The sequence below is a fragment of the Terrapene carolina genome, unplaced genomic scaffold (genome assembly GCF_002925995.2).
Source record: "Terrapene carolina triunguis isolate 2854851 unplaced genomic scaffold, T_m_triunguis-2.0 Scaffold139, whole genome shotgun sequence".
NCBI classification, from domain to species: domain Eukaryota; kingdom Metazoa; phylum Chordata; order Testudines; family Emydidae; genus Terrapene; species Terrapene triunguis.
In genome coordinates, this window is record NW_020664490.1 from 11,387,096 (window position 1) to 11,402,655 (window position 15,560).

At 49.9% G+C, this 15,560-nt stretch overlaps 1 protein-coding gene across 3 annotated transcripts in view; it reads right to left on the reverse strand.

Moving 5' to 3' along the window:
* Window positions 1-15,560, reverse strand: part of LOC113406777 (mothers against decapentaplegic homolog 9) — a 41,069-nt gene that overhangs the window by 15,512 nt on the left and 9,997 nt on the right. Inside the window, exon 3 of one of the 3 annotated variants that reach the window (XM_026653453.1) lies at window positions 7,096-7,203. The exons of 1 other annotated variant lie outside the window; for it this stretch is intronic. In XM_026653453.1, coding sequence (XP_026509238.1) covers window positions 7,096-7,203 — 108 coding nt within the window. Of the gene's footprint in view, window positions 1-7,066; window positions 7,204-15,560 lie in introns of all 3 variants that reach the window. One more of the 3 variants, XM_026653452.1, reaches the window with a different exon arrangement.

The following is a 15,560-nucleotide window of genomic DNA, read 5'->3' on the forward strand; positions in this document are numbered from 1 at the left end:
TGTCTTAATTGAGATTGTAAGCTTTTGGGGGCAGGGACTGTCCTTTAATATGTGTTTGCACAGTGCTCAGCAACAGCCAGGCCCTGAACCTGGCGTCTGTGCAGTACAAGGAGCAATCGTAACAACTGCACTCAGAGCAGGCCATAGGAAACCAGACCAGAAGGACTCCTCATACCATAGATTCCATGGGGCACTGCTCCACGGTGGTGGTCTCTGAGACAGGTGAATGTGTGGCTAAGGGAGGAGCAAGTCAGTAGGTCTGCAAGCTGAGGTCGGTAGTCACTACTGCAGCCCAGAGACTGTAGAAAGAGAAAGTTACTCACCTTCTGCAGTAATGATGGTTCTTCAAGATGTGTCCCCCTAAGGGTGCTCCACTGCAGGTGTATCTGTGACCCTGCGGCTCTAATTGGAGATTTTAGGTCTGTTCAGCCCGCACATGCGCTCTCCCTCCCTTGTGGTCTGCCTCGAGGCTTTCTAGCGCAGCGTAGGCAACCCCCCCTCAGTTCCTTCTCTACCGCAGAGCCCCATATTAAGAACTCCGAAGTAGAGGGGAGAAGGGCAGGTTGTAGAGTACCCATAGGGACACACCTCTCAAAGAGCCTCAGTTACTGCACAAGATAACTTTTTATTGTTTGAATAGTGTCCCTATGGGTGCTCCGCCATTGGTGACTTCACAGCAGTATCCCCCATGGAGGGCTGGGGCTTCACAGTGGAGTCTGTTACTACAGAGAGTACTGAGGAACGGAAGATGACGTCGGAGGCCGAATCTCCAGCGATCACATAATGTTCTGTGAAAGTGTGGGCAGAGGCCCAAGTTGCTACTCTGCAGATTTCCGAGATAGGGACATCTTTAAAGAGTGCAACTGAGGTAGAAATTGACCTTGTGGAGTGCGTACGTCCGGATGGAGGCAACGGGTTGAGTCCTTGATAACAGAGATTAATGCAACCCAAGACCCTTTTGGGTAGTCTTTGAGCCAATATCACGGAACCTTTGTGTCTTTCTGCGAATGAAAGAAAGTCCTTAGTCATTAGGGAGAAACTTGGGATGCAGCCTCAGGGTTACTTTGTCTTTAAAAAAGACCACAAATAGGGGGTGTACAATCAGGACCGCAATTTCTCCTATGCGCCTACCTGAGGTGATGGCAATTAGAAATGCTGTCTTCATCGACAGGTGAAAGAGAGAGCAAGTTGCCATGGGCTCAAAGGGAGGTCTAATTCTAGGTTAAGATCCCAGGTCAGAGAGGGTGGTCTCATATGCAGGAAGAGATTACCAATGCTTTAAGAAATCTATGCATCAGCAGGTGAACGAACACCGAGTATCCGTCTACTTGATGGTGGAAGGCCGTTACGACTGAAGATGTACCTGAAGGGAGTGGAGCGAGCGTTTTGACCTCTTGAGGTCTAAAACCAGAGGGAGAGAGGACAAGGCCTGGTATATGTGATTAGAATGACACCAAATTTGTAATTATTTCCATTTTTGTAGGTAAGTACGTTGAGTGGTCAACTTTCGGCTGTATAGCAACACATCTTTCACCTCATCAGAGCACTCTACCTCTTAGTCTTGGAACCACGAAGGAGTGAACCATGGAGGTAGAGGATCCGCAGATTGAGGTGAAGAATCATCCTGTTGTTTTGAGAGAGCAACCGAGGAATGGGCCAAAGAGGAACCGGAGGGTATACCGTCATGCGTGTCTGGTAAGGGAACCAGACTTGTCTTGTCCAGAAGGGGACAATCAGAATAACTCTCACTTCGTCTCGTCGGATTTTCAACAGGACTTTGGATAGAGAAGGAATGGGGGAAAGGCATACAAAAGGCCCCTGTCCCATAGGAGGATGACTGCGTCTCCCAGTGAATGTGTCCCCAGGCCAACCCTGGAGTAGTAGCGAGGACGTTTCTTGTTTCAGTAAGTAGCAAAAAGATCTGTAGTCAGGGTTCCCCAAAGGGTGAATATGTTGCGAAGCACCTTTGAGTTCAGTTCCCATTCGTAGTCGTGAGAACAGTTCCAACAGACTGTCAGCTGTCGCAGTCTGCAGATACACAGCTGAGATAAGCACATTGTGATGGATGCACCAATTCCAAAGTTTGAGTGCTTCCATGCAGAGGGAGAGAGAGATCTGGTGACCCCTGGGTGATTTATGTAAAACATATAGTCATATTGTCCATCATGACTTTTGTGTGGGTATTTCTGATGAATGGCAGAAAGTGTGCACAGGCGTTCCTGACTGCTGTTACGGCCAAAGGATTGATATGGAGGGCCGCTCCTGTGGAAGACCACTTGCCCTGAACCTTTTGGTCATGTAGGTGGGCTCCCAAGCCTATTAGGGAAGCATCTGTTGTTAGAGTCAGCGTTGGTGGTGGTTGCACAAATGGAACACCTGCTTGAAAGTTGGATGGGTCTTTCCACCTGTCCAGAGAGTATTTTACTATGCAGGGCACTGATAGCAGTTTGGTTAGTCTGTCCCTGTTTGGAGAATTGACTGAACTGAGCCACATCTGAAGACACCTCATGAACATCTGGGTATTTGAAGTGACAAAGGTTCATGCTGCCCTATGACCCAGCAGCTGCAGAAAGCTCCTAGCTGATGTTTGGGGGCTGGACTGGACTGTCCCTATGAGACTCGTGAAGGTGAAGATCTGGAAGTCGGCATCTTGTAGGTCAAAGGCTGCAACCCAATCTCCTTACTCCAGAGCTGGAATAATGGCTGCTAGGGTGATCATCTGGAACTTTTGTGCCTTCACGTATTTGTTTAGTGCCCTTAGATCTAGAATGGGCCCCTACCCTCTCTTCACCTTGGGGAATCAGGAAATAATGAGTAGAACTCCTTGCCTCTGAGTTGCGTCATGATTGGTTCTATGGCCCCTAAGTGTAATACATCTATTTTCATGGTGAAGTAAGTTCTCATGAAAAGGGTCCCTGAAGAGGGAAAGGGAATTAAATGACATAACCCTTTGAAATAATCTCCAAAGACCCATCTGTCGGAGGGGATATTGTCCCAACTGCTGTGAAAGAGGGCCAGGCGACTTCCAAAGGGACATGACAGGCAGAAGGCATCTGATGTTGCAAGAAATAGCTATTTGGACCCTCAACCAACCCGTTAAAAGTGTTCAGCAGAGGAAGGCAGACAGGATGCGGATTGGGATGCTGACTGCTTCCACTTTTGTACTGTGGGCTTTTTGTGCTGCAGTTTGTAATCGTGCTGTGACGGTGGGTACTGAGGAGGTCATGACCTCTGCTGTGGTTGAGAGCTGTATCTTCTCTTTTGTCCTGCAGTGTAGATTCCCAGAGAGCGTAATGGGGCCCGGGAATCCTTCAGGGTGTAGAGAGAGGAGTATGTCTTATTCGCAAAGAGCTTGGGCCCTTCAAACACGAGATCTTCCACTATCGTCTGCAGTTCTTTGGGCAACCCTGGAAAGGTGTAACAAGGAAGCCGGCCTCATTACCACTGCCAAGGAGACCGAGTGGACCGCTGTATTGGCTGCACCCAGTGCTGTCTGTAGCACAGTTCTAGCTACTAACTGGCCCTCTCTGACAATGGCCTGAAACTGCTCCTTTTGTACCTCTGGAAGATGATCCACAAATACACTGAGTTTCACATAATTAATAAAATCTTATTTGGCCATGGCAGCTTGGTAGTTCGTGACTCTAAAAGTCTGCCTCTTTGGGAGGGACTTCCTGTCAGCTTTCTCGCAGATTGGTGCAATGGAGGCTGGTGTCTGCCAGATGATTTTGGCAGGATCTAGAATCACCTCGTTAATTGGGAGCGCAATTCTGGATGAAGAGGCAGTGTGCAGAATATTCACCAGTTTACAATGTGTCTGTCACCTCCTGCAGGCGAATTTACAGCTCATCTGCCACTCTCTTGGTCTTAAAATCATCACCAAGTGATTGGTGGTGGTGGGGGGGCAGTACAGCCTCGTCTGGTGAAGATAAGGAGAAGATTTCAGGAGGGGTAGCTTCTCCTTCAAGTCCTTCTTCCTGTTCTTCCAAAGTTTCCTCCTCCACTGGCTCAGGGGATCTGGACAAAGAGGCCGGAGGGGACCATTTGGTGGATTCTCTCTGAGAGACAATGGACACCCTTGACATGTGGGATGTGTATGTCGCCCAAGGATCCCAATACAGACATAGGCGAGGGAAAGGCATGGATGGCGGAGAAGCCCAAGGGGGGCCCATAGCATGGGTTGGCTCGATGGAATTGAGGACCCTTGTATTGTGATGGCAGGCCACGGTGAGAAGCTAGGGAAATGACATCCTCCTGGTCACTGTCAGGCTCATCACTGGGTAAGGATGGCATTGACCGAGATATTGGTGGCATAAGGCCTGGTGCTGAGGACAATTCCGGGCACCGGGATGTGCTCGGTACCGGGGCCCCGATACTGAGTAATGGCGACTGTGTTTCTTCAACCAACCATCAGGTCGCTAGGGTACTGTAACTCTTGCAGTATCGTCGGCTCACTCGGTACCACAGAGTGTGTCTGTGGTACATTGCTGGTACCGATGGTTGCCAAGATGCAGAGCACTCCCTAGATGTGAGTTTTGACACATTTGGTAACAAAGGTTTACTCAGTGCCACTCCTTTAGAGGCAATACGGTATTTATCTTTCTCCTCAGGGGACAGAACCACTGCCTCAGAGCCTGAGCCCTGACTTCTCTAGGCGGTGCGGCTGAGCTCACAGCGGAGGCACCCTGATGCTTCTGGGTACCGCACTTCGGAGCCGCCAGTACTGAGGTGGCCGATCGCACTGGGGAATCCCTCTGACAGGCCAACAGTGCTTGGAGCCCTTTTTCCTCGAGCCTTTATGGGGGGAATCTGCTGGTTTTTCTGCATCTCTACTCCCTTTGAAGTTGAAGGCTCTGGGGAGGATCCAGGGTTGGCACCGGAGTCCCCTGGCAGCTGAAGTGCCTTCTCCATAAGGAGGACTTTTAACTTGGGGGGAGGGATAGCTCAGTGGTTTGAGCATTGGCCTGCTGAACCCAGGGTTGTGAGTTCAGTCCTTGAGGGGATCACTTAGGGATCTGAACTCAATGACCTTTCAGGGTCCCTTCCAGTTCTAGGAGATAGAATATCTCCATATATTATTATTTATTTATTATTATTCAGCTCCCAGTTCTTGCGAGACCTCAGCTTTAGCTGGTGGCAGAGGGAACACTTCTGAGGGATATGGGACTCTCCCAGGCACCGGACACTGTGAGAGTGTCTGTCCATTACAGAAATCGACTCCTTGCAGGAGAGGCACCTCTTGAAGCTGGGAGAACCAGCCATGCCCCGGGGAGGTGGAAGCTATCACCCTCTAGCAGTGAGGAATGCAGAAAAAAAGATGTTCTGTCCTCGTCTTCTCTCTCTCTTTTTTTTTTTAAACCAAGAGAAGTTAGAATAACCTCTAAAGACTCCGAGGGTGAGGAGAGGGACAAGGAGGATCCTCCCAAAAGGGCAGGCAACGGAAACTAAAGTTCTTTCTCTTCTTTTAGCCCAGCGGGGGGTTCGCCCACGCAGCACTAGATAGCCTTGAGGCAGACCACATGCGCGGGCTGAACGGACACAGCTACCTAAAATCTCTGATTAGAGGCGCAGGGACATAGATACACCTACAGTTGAGAACTCATAGGGACACTAGTCGAAGAAGAATAGTTGCAAAGTGGCTCTAAAGCTGTTCCATGCCCTAGCCTTTAGCATGGGGATGGGGGCTTACAACCCTCCCAGCTTTCACTAGGTCTCCCACACAGAGCATGGGGAGGAAGATCTGACCTTCTGTAAAGCTCTTTCTGTGCACTAGTGACACTACTTATTATTCAGAAAATATAAGTATGTATTACAGCAATGTGACATTAAAAAAAAAAGATGGAAATACTAAAGCCTCTGAACAGAGTGCTTTACGATGGATAAGTAACTCACCCCAAATTGAAGTCAATAAAGAAATCGGTCCTGATTTTGACTTAGCTCTTGCTGCGTTACACATTCCTCCCTCCCCTCATCTCTTATTTGATATTCATCACTACAACCTGGATAATGGTGTTTGTTTTCATTAATACTTCTAACTTTTGTGACCCCACAGATGCAAATAAAATCAGAATCTTTTGTCCTGGTACCTAAGTCACTGAATTCTTAAATCCCTCTCTTGCTACTGAATGACAAGCCTGGGCTGCCTCCTTAACTTCAGATCTGGCAAAGCCCACTGTTACAGATGTGCCTTGTCCTCCGATCTGGGGATCATCAGCAGAGCCGGTTCTGTAGGCGACTTTTCACCTCACCTGGACAGGCTCAGGGAGGAAGGGTGTTTCTTGTGGACAGTCCTCGGCGGGGATCTGTCCTTGTGCCCATGAGGAGTGCCCTCTATTCTCATGGGGAGCCCTACAAGAAGAGTCCTTGGGCTTATATGTCAAAGGCTCCACTCCAAAGCATGTGCTTGGAGGGGCACAGATGAGGGCCACCTAGACTTCTCCCTCAGGTGCTTTCATAGGCAAAGCTCACAGGCTTTTCGAGTTCTGGGTGGGAAGGAGTGACAGATCCTGCACTTTGCAGAGATATGTGCCTCACCCAGACAAACACAGGCACCGCTGATGTTCAATCTGATGGAAAAGAGCAAGGGCAGGGGATGCAATTCTTGAATCCTGGGAATCTGAGCATAGTCCCTGAGGTTGGAGGTTCCCCAACCTGGGAAAGGAAATACTCTATGCTAACTACAAATTTAACTACTAATTACTAAGTTAAAATATATAATTATTTACAAATATTTTCTTTCTTTGCAAGTTATACAACTGAGCGCCGGAGGACATGAGTCTGACTCAGACTATGTGGGAGTAAGAAGGAACTGGAGAGGTGTTGACCCTCACTGCCTCTTATACCCTAAGTCAAGAGCACAAGGAGATCTACTGTGCATGTGCGGGCCAACGGACACTGCTCTGAAAAATTTCCAGACTCGGGTGCACGGTGCAAATGCATACCCACATGTGGAATACACATAGGGACCAGCACTCGAAAAAGAACAATAGGCCTTCCTGCTCTGAAGAATATATAATAATTCTTTGGCTAAGAATTTTTCCCTGGGAAGCAGTACAAATACTTGTATATTTTCAGTTTCTCCAGCAGCAGATTTACCTCCATTGGGCAATGATAGCACTAACTGATTGTCAGCTGTTGCATCCACTGATCGTCCATTTTGGTTTCCTGGTGTTTCTCTTGCATTGTAAGGTGGGGGTGTTTCAACTAAAAAACAGAAAGACACTGAGATCAGCAAGTTGGTAAATTCTACCCAGGTCTGCCTGGGAACTATTCAACTCTACTTCAGCATAGTTTTAACTAGAGAAGGGTCCAAAACAGAATCCGAGTCTGAACCTCTGCCCTCCTCAAACTCCAGGTCAAGACTGTTTCAGATTCAAATCTCTGGAGATGAACCTGTCCCTACGGTTTAGACTCTGTGTCAGGTCCAAAGGCAGAAAGGCCCTAATTTCCAAATACAGATTGGATGTGACCCAAGATGACAGAAATTTCAGCTTTGATTTTGGCACTGGTTAGTCTGCATCCAGTCCTAGTTTGGCCTCAAACCCAAACTCCATGGAAAGAGACTGGCATCCATCTTAAGGGTGGAGTTCCATAAGTGGGCTCCCTGAACCCAGCCCGCTTCACATGGAATCCTGGTGAGGATGGAGAGCAAAGACACACTAGCTGACCTCAACTGCCTTGACGGGGGAGAGACAGCCGCACACAGGCCTAGACTAATATACAGTCAGCAAGACCTGGAAATGAATCAGATGGATTACAGGCAGAATGTGGAAACCAGGCATCGCTAACTGCCTTGCCCTATGCCATGAAGCAAATGAGAGCCATTGCATTCTGCAGCCATTGTAGCCTCTGGATCAGATTCAAGCAAAGACCAATCAGGATTCAATTACAATAGTCTAGCCAGGAAGTGAGGAACGTGGGAATAGCTGTAGTGAGTTCTGCATTAGACAGAATTGGGCAATTTCCAAGTCTAGTGATAGCCACTGTGAAGTAGTGTTGTACTAGGAGTTTCCATTCTGGAAAGCAATGCAGAATGACCCCTATTTTCCTGACCTCCCTCGCAAGTGGTGGCCTTGCCCTGGGCATAACGGAGGTGCATAAAGCATCCACAACTGCTTCAAAACGAGAGGTGCCAGAAACATTACATAAGCTTTATCGGGATTGAGTTTCAGCCAACTGTCCCCCATCTAAACAAATCCGTCTGCAAGAAAACCAAGAGATAGTTAAAGCAGGACAACAGGAAAGGAGGCACAGAGGTAAAAGTACTAGTATCACTCCGTATCCCAGTCTGTACCCCTATCTCCCATCAGGCTCATACACGTTCACCAAGATAAGGACAGAACAGCAGGTAAACTGGACGATGCTGAGCACCCTTCGCTTTTGGGAATTCTCTTCTACAAGGCAGCTCAGTCACAGAAGAGTTGTGACAACACCCACCCCTACCATGGTCCACAGCTAGGCTACCAACATCCGGTGATAGGTCTAACATAATTAGCAGGGAGCAGACGCCCTCGTCCCTTACTGGCAGATCTTCCACCATGTTAATCAGAACTCTCTGGGTCATGAAATGGTCTGGTTCTAGATGTACAAAGATGTACTTAAACAAAAATGATCTAATCCAGGTGGGATTAACCCAATCCCCACTGTCTCAATAACCGCTCTCACCAGTGGAGGAGCAGAGGCTGGCCAGTAATTTGCAGAATGAATATTTTAGAACAGAGGCTGCAGTTCCACACATGTATGCACAGAGGGAGCCTGGCCTCTCAAACGTTTGATCACTTCCACTAGTACCTTCCCTCTAGCCTTAACCAGCCAAGATAACCTATGGCACCAGCAGCTGAAAGAAGGCACAAGCTGACGACGCTCACGCAGGACAGAAGGGGTATTCATCCCCTCACACTTTGGGGAGGGCCAACTCTCTTTTAATCTGACCGATCTTCTTGTCAAAGAAGCATACGCACTAATGAAAAATAAACAAATGAACTACAAAAACAGCCCTCCTAATTCCTGAATTGTTTCATTTATAGAACAGCAGCCTAGGAACAGGAAAACACATCCTCCATTCTAATATATGCCAAGAAAGAATAGAGTGCATTAGAAAGCTGAAATAAAGACCTTGTTTTCATGTTAGAAAACACAGATGTAGACCTCGATCCTGCAAACACTTAAGCATGGGAGTCAATTTACTCATGGGAGTAGTAACTTAATGGGATTACAGGTTGCACAGGTGTTTACATGTTTGCAGGACTAATAAAAGTATTTAGGTTGAAATTCACCCGTGCAGAGAGAGAGCAAAAGACATCTGTGTCGACCTGGCTTGATGTTAGTAATTGGACATGAGTGAGAGTTGATTTATTTGGAGATAGGATTAGAGAGGTAAATGGATCAGCAGGCTGAAAACAGCAAGTCTGCACCGGCTAAGATAAGTGGGAAAACACCCAGGGAACCATTTACAATGGACAAGTTAAGTCGGAAACATAAAGATGGGGTAAAGAATAAATTGTACATGGACAGAGAATGCTGTACAGGGATTGGTTCCTACAAAGTGACCAAGCCAATCCCAAAACATGTGATGCAATGTATAGTAAATGCAATGTAGTTTGTAAATTTATATAAAGGAAAGTTGCAGTGTAACTTTGGATGTGTTGTACGCCCTATACCAGGGGTCGGCAGCCTTCGGCACACGGCCCATCAGAGTAATCTGCTGGCGGGCTGCGAGACATTTTGTTTACGTTAACCGTCCACAGGCACAGCGCCGCCACAAATGCCGATGGTTTCCGATCCCTGCCCTATACCAACCCCCTACACTTGAATCTGATCAATTCAGCATAGCTTTGCTGTATGACCCCCAAAAAAAGAACCTCAGTGACCAGACTGGAGTCGAACTGAGTTCTCGGGGAACCGCAACACTATGCACCACTTAAACCCTATTTTGAGGGCTTAAGTGGGAATTAAGTGGTACATAGGCATTGGGTGGCCCTCCGCACAGGATGAATGCACGTATAGCGGATAAATACAGACTAACTTGTAAAGCGACCACAGGACTGGCAAAACAGCAAGAATTACAGTATCCAGATTGATGTCATTATTATGTATATTTCAGCAGTGCCCAGGACCAGGGCTCCAATGTGCTAAGTCAGTGTTTCCCAAATGGTGGGTCCCAACTCACAGTGGGCCTCAGAAGGGTCCAGGTAGGTGGGTCGTGCATACCCCAGAAGCGCTCCCCCTCCCCCCCGCACACACACACTGACTTCCCCGGGCAGCAGGCAATGGCGTGGGAAGTGGGATCCAGGCATCAGAGCGGAGGAAGCACCTCCGGGACACACATGAGGTGGGTACAGGCTACTGTTTGTCAGCTTGCTGGATCTGGTTGTTTCTTCTATGCTGTTGCTGCTGCCTGGATCCTGCTCCCATGGGCAGCAGTGTGGAGAGAGGGATGTGGGCAGCAGCAGTGCTGAAGAAATGTCTGGAGCCAGCAAGTGGACAGTTAGCACACTGGTGGCAATCACGAACCAGCTACAATGAAAGAGGGACTATCTGGGGCTGCAAGAGGGGAACAGGGGGAGCCAGGATAATGGTGGGTCCTATGACAGGGTTGGGGGGAAACCCCATCCTATGCGGGGTGAGTGTGCCCACCTCTCTTAGGGAATTAGGAGGAGGGGGACATATGTATCTTATGCCTACGTCTCTCCCAGCCCGAGTCCATACGCTCGCTCTTATCAGCAGGGCGGTGCAGCCTAGTGGCCAGAGTCCATAAATTTGCCCTTGTCAACCAGGCAGTAAGGCCTAGGGGCCAGAGTCAGTCAATCCGCCCCTTTACGCAGGGCAGTAAGGCCCAATGGCCAGAGTCAGGAAATCCACTCCTTTTCGCAGGGCGGTAAGGCCTAATGGCCCAAATCACTACATTCGCCCCTGTCCACAGGGCTGCAAGGCTTAGTGACCAGAGTCAATAAATTCGCCCTTGTCAGCAGGGCAGTAAGGCCTAGCGGCCACTGCCAGACACAGAGGAAGGGGTTGCACCCCCAGCAGGGGGGTCCAGGCCCTCCCGCTCCACCGGACCCCAGCCCAGGACCCTGGTAGTGGTTGTAGCACAGGCCACTGAATCAGCAGGGGAAAGCTCTGACCGAAACACGCTGACTCAAGGCTTCGGCTCACTCACCGGTCCGCCGTCTGATTCCCCTGGGCTGCTTCCTGCCGTTGTCCCTGCTGCCGTGGTCTGGGCGTCCCTGTTACCTCTAGGATCTCCGGTCTGCCCTTTCTCCGGCACGTTCAAACCCTGTGAGGCCTCCAGGGTTGCCTTAGCGTCTGCCTGGGCTGCGGCATCCCCGGCTCCTAGGGTCCCGGACTTCCGCTGAGCCTTGGCTGGGGCAGGTGGCATACGTCCTTCCTCCACGGCAGTCAGCCCCAACTGAGCTGAGCTGCTCCCTTTTATACCAGTGCACCTGGAGCATGCTCAGTAGAGTACAGTGGGTGTGACTTCCTCAACCCACAATGTAGGGTTAACCCTTCCCCGTCCAGTGCAGGGTGAGTGCGCCCCATCACACACCCTCCCCTTTAAGAGTGGATCTGGCGGGGGTGCGGTGTCTCTTTCCTCACATTCCGGCAAAGAAAAGAAGTCAGCATTGGTGTGCGCCTTTCCAAGGCGGTGCATCACTTGGAAATCATAAGGCTGTAGGGATAAGTACTATCGCCAGTTATCTCATCATAGAAGGCAATTAGGTTAGTCAGGCATGTCTTGCCCTTGGTGAATCCATGCTGACTGTTCCTGATCACGTTCCTCTCCCCTAAGTGCTTCAGAATTGATTCCTTGAGGACCTGCTCCATGATTTTTCCAGGGACTGAGGTGAGGCTCACTGGCCTGTAGTTCCCTGGATCCTCCTTCTTCCCTTTTTTAAAGATGGGCACTACATTAGCCTTTTTCCAGTCATCCAGGACCTCCCCCGATCACCATGGAGTTTTCAAAGATAATGGCCAATGGTTCTGCAATCACATCCGCCAACTCCGTTAGCACCCTCGGATGCAGTGCATCCGGCCCCATGGACTTGTGCTCATCCAGCTTTTCTAAATAGTCCTGAACCACTTCTTTCTCCACAGAGGGCTGGTCACCTCCTCTCCATACTGTGCTGCCCAGTGCAGAATCTGGGAGCTGACCTTCATGAAGGCAGAGGCAAACAAAGCATTAAGTACATTAGCTTTTTCCACATCCTGTCACTAGGTTGCCTCCCTCATTCAGTAAGGGGCCCACACTTTCCTTGACCTTCTTCTTGTTGCTAACATACCTGAAGAAACCCTTCTTGTTACTCTTAACATCTCTTGCTAGTTGCAACTCCAAGTGTGATTTGGCTTTTCTGATTTCACTCCTGAATGCCTGAGCAATATTTTTATACTCCTCCCTGGTCATTTGTCCAATCTTCCACTTCTTGTAAGCTTCTTCTTTGTGTTTAAGATCAGCAAGGATTTCACTGTTAAGCCAAGCTGGTCACCTGCCATATTTACTATTCTTTCTACACATCAGAATGGTTTGTTCCTGCAACCTCGTCAATGTAAGTGGCAGTGTACTGTCCCTGGGGTTGTAATATCCAATCCATACGTCACTGGAAGGTTGCCATTCCCCCATGTAACCCAAATGGCATGGTCACAAATTGGTATAGGCCAAAGGAGGTTGGGAAGGCCGTCTTTGGGTGTGAGGTCAGGGTCAGAGGGATCTGCCAATACCCTTTGGTGAGATCCAGAGTCGACAGAAACTTAGCTCCCCCTAACCTCTCAAGGAGATCATCGACCCGTGGCATTGGGTAGGCGTTGAACCGAGATATATCGTTCACTTTTCTAGAGTCAATACAAAACTGGATGGAGCCGTTCGGTTTCGGAACTAGGACTACTGGGCTTGGCCACTCACAATGAGATTCTTCTATAATGCCCATGTCTAACATGACCTCTACTTCCTTCCGAATGGCCGCCCACATCTTCTTGGGCAGGGGCCAGTGGGGTTTGCGTACCTTCTGTCCCGGTACAGTTGCAATATGACGACTCATGATGGTCATCCATCCTGTCCAAGCCGACAAGACCTCTGGGTAAGACCGCAGGAGTCCTTGGAGTTGCTTTCTCTGTGTCAGGTGGAGTCCTGCTCCTATCGCTACAGGCCCATCCTCAAAAGGTTCATCCACCAGGGGCCCTAATTCTGGTTCGGATGTGGGGGTAGGGAGTGATCAGTAACATATCCCTGCTCATCCAGGCTTTTAGAAAATTGACATGATACGTGCATGTATTGCGGCGCTGGCCTGGTAGCCGAACGTCATAATCGACCGGTCCGATCCGCCGCATGAGTTCAAAGGGGCCTTGCCACTTAGCCAATAGTTTGGATTTGGTTGAGGGGAGCAGGATTAGGACCCGATCTCCAGATTCAAAGCTCCGAAGGCCTGGCTCCTTTGTTATAGTGTTGTGCCTGACTCTGCTGCGCCTACTCCAGATTCTCCCTAGCAAAGCCTCTGAAGCCTCTCCTGTAGCTGTAGCATGTGATGAACAACCCCCTCTGCCTGGGTCCCTTGCTCTTCCCAGCCCCCCTTCAGAAGGTCAAGGATACCTTGGGGCTGTCTCCCATATAAGAGTTTGAAGGGGGAGAACCCCGTGGATGCTTGGGGTACCTCACATATGGCAAACAACAAGGCTGGGAGTAGAGTATCCTACCGTCGCGGATCCTCTTCCACAAATTTGCGGAGCATGCTCTTCAAGGTCTTGTCAAAACGTTCCACCATCCCCAGATAGACGGATTGGTATAGGGATGGCCTGAGGGCTCGTATACTTAAAAGATGGCAGAGGTCGGCCATCAATTGGGAAGTCACATTTGTCCCCTGATCCGTTAAGATTTCGCGGGGTATCCCCACCTGGGAAAAGACCTTAACGAGTTCAGTGGCTATCTTAGGGGCAGTGGCAGTCCGTAACGGGACTGCTTCTGGGTACCGGGTCGCGTAATCCACAAATCACAAGGTGGCCAGATGCACTCTTTTCTAGTGGGCCCACCAAGTCAAGTCCTATTCACTCAAAGAGGATCCCGACCACTGGGAGGGGAATGAGGGACGCTTTCGGCACTCTTTTTGGGCCCGTGCATTGGCACTCTGGGCATGAGGCACAATAATTCTTTACCTCTTGGTGGATACCTGGCCAGAAGAACCGCCGCACTACCCATTGGAGGGTCTTTTCCCTTCCCAGGTGTCCTGCCCACGGTACTGAATGGGTGAGGTGTAAAGACCTTGGCGCAACCTCTGTGGGACCAGCAGTTGCTGGAATACTTAGAGTCTGCAGCTCTTCCACCAGCCGATAGAGGTGGTCCTGCCGTATTTCAAAGTGTGGGCCTTGGGGCTTTAGGGGAGAGCCCCTCACTTCTTGCTCTCTAGCGGTGGCCTGTTCCTAGGCATGCCTAAGTGTAGGGTCCTCTCGTTGTTCCTGAATAAAGTCACCATCACGTTCGAGCTCTGTCTGCGCATCATTGACAGAGAAATCCATTTGTGTAGATGGGGGTACTAGGATCTTGGCAGACCTGGAAGGTCCTTCCCCTGGGTCATCATCCTGATCCCTCCCGAGCAGCCTTCTTTTTACCCACTCCTCGCCTTCTCCTACCGGAGTGTCCTGGGTGGACTCTTGCAATAGTTCTAGGAACCACGGCCAGTCCCGCCCCAGAATCACTGGATAGGCCAGTCTGGCGGTCACGCCCACCGAGAGGTCTGCTCTTCGGTGGTATCTCTCCAATGTCACTCAGGCAGTAGGATACAAATGTAGGTCTCCGTGGATGCACTGGACGTAGATGGGGGTTCTGCGTGGCTCAAGATTGGGTACAAGATCACCCCAGATGAGAGTTTGACTATAGCCGGAGTCGATCAATGCCAATACCCCAAGTTTCCCTGGGCCCCTCTTTCAGGCCCGGGGCTGGCTACCCAGACCTGCCAGTAATTGCATTCCATGTAGGAGCAATCCCAACGAAAACGTCCCTCTTGACCACATTCATAACAACAGTCTCTCACTCCTCTGGGCGGCGTCTATTCAAGTTGGCCCGAACCCAACAAGTGGTGTTTCCTCCCGCCGTGTAAGACCTTGGGTGGCGGTCGGTTTTTCATCCGGGTCACAGGTCCTGACCGGGGCTCCTGACAGACGCTGTAGTCCTCCCAGGGGGGCCAAGTGGGCCGGTTTCTCCCCCCAGGTTCCTCCGTCTTGCGGGGTCAGGGTTCCGTAGTCTCAGCTGCCAAGTAATCTTCCATCAGTCCAACCACTCCCATAAGTGTCGTGAGGCAGTGTCTATGCACCCACTCCTTCACTCTGGCAGGGAGGATTTGGGTTAACTGTTCCAAAGTTACAGCTTCTGCCACCTGAGCACCGGACTGCTGGTTGGGCCCTAGCCATCACCAAGTGTAGTCCCGGAGACATTGAGCCACTGCTCGCAGCCTACCCCACGGAGGGTACCATTCCTGACGAAAATACTGGAGGTAGGTCTCTGGGCTGATACCTGTGTGGTCTAATATGGCTGTGTCATAACTATAAAGGGAAGGGTAACAGCTCTCTGTGTACAGAGA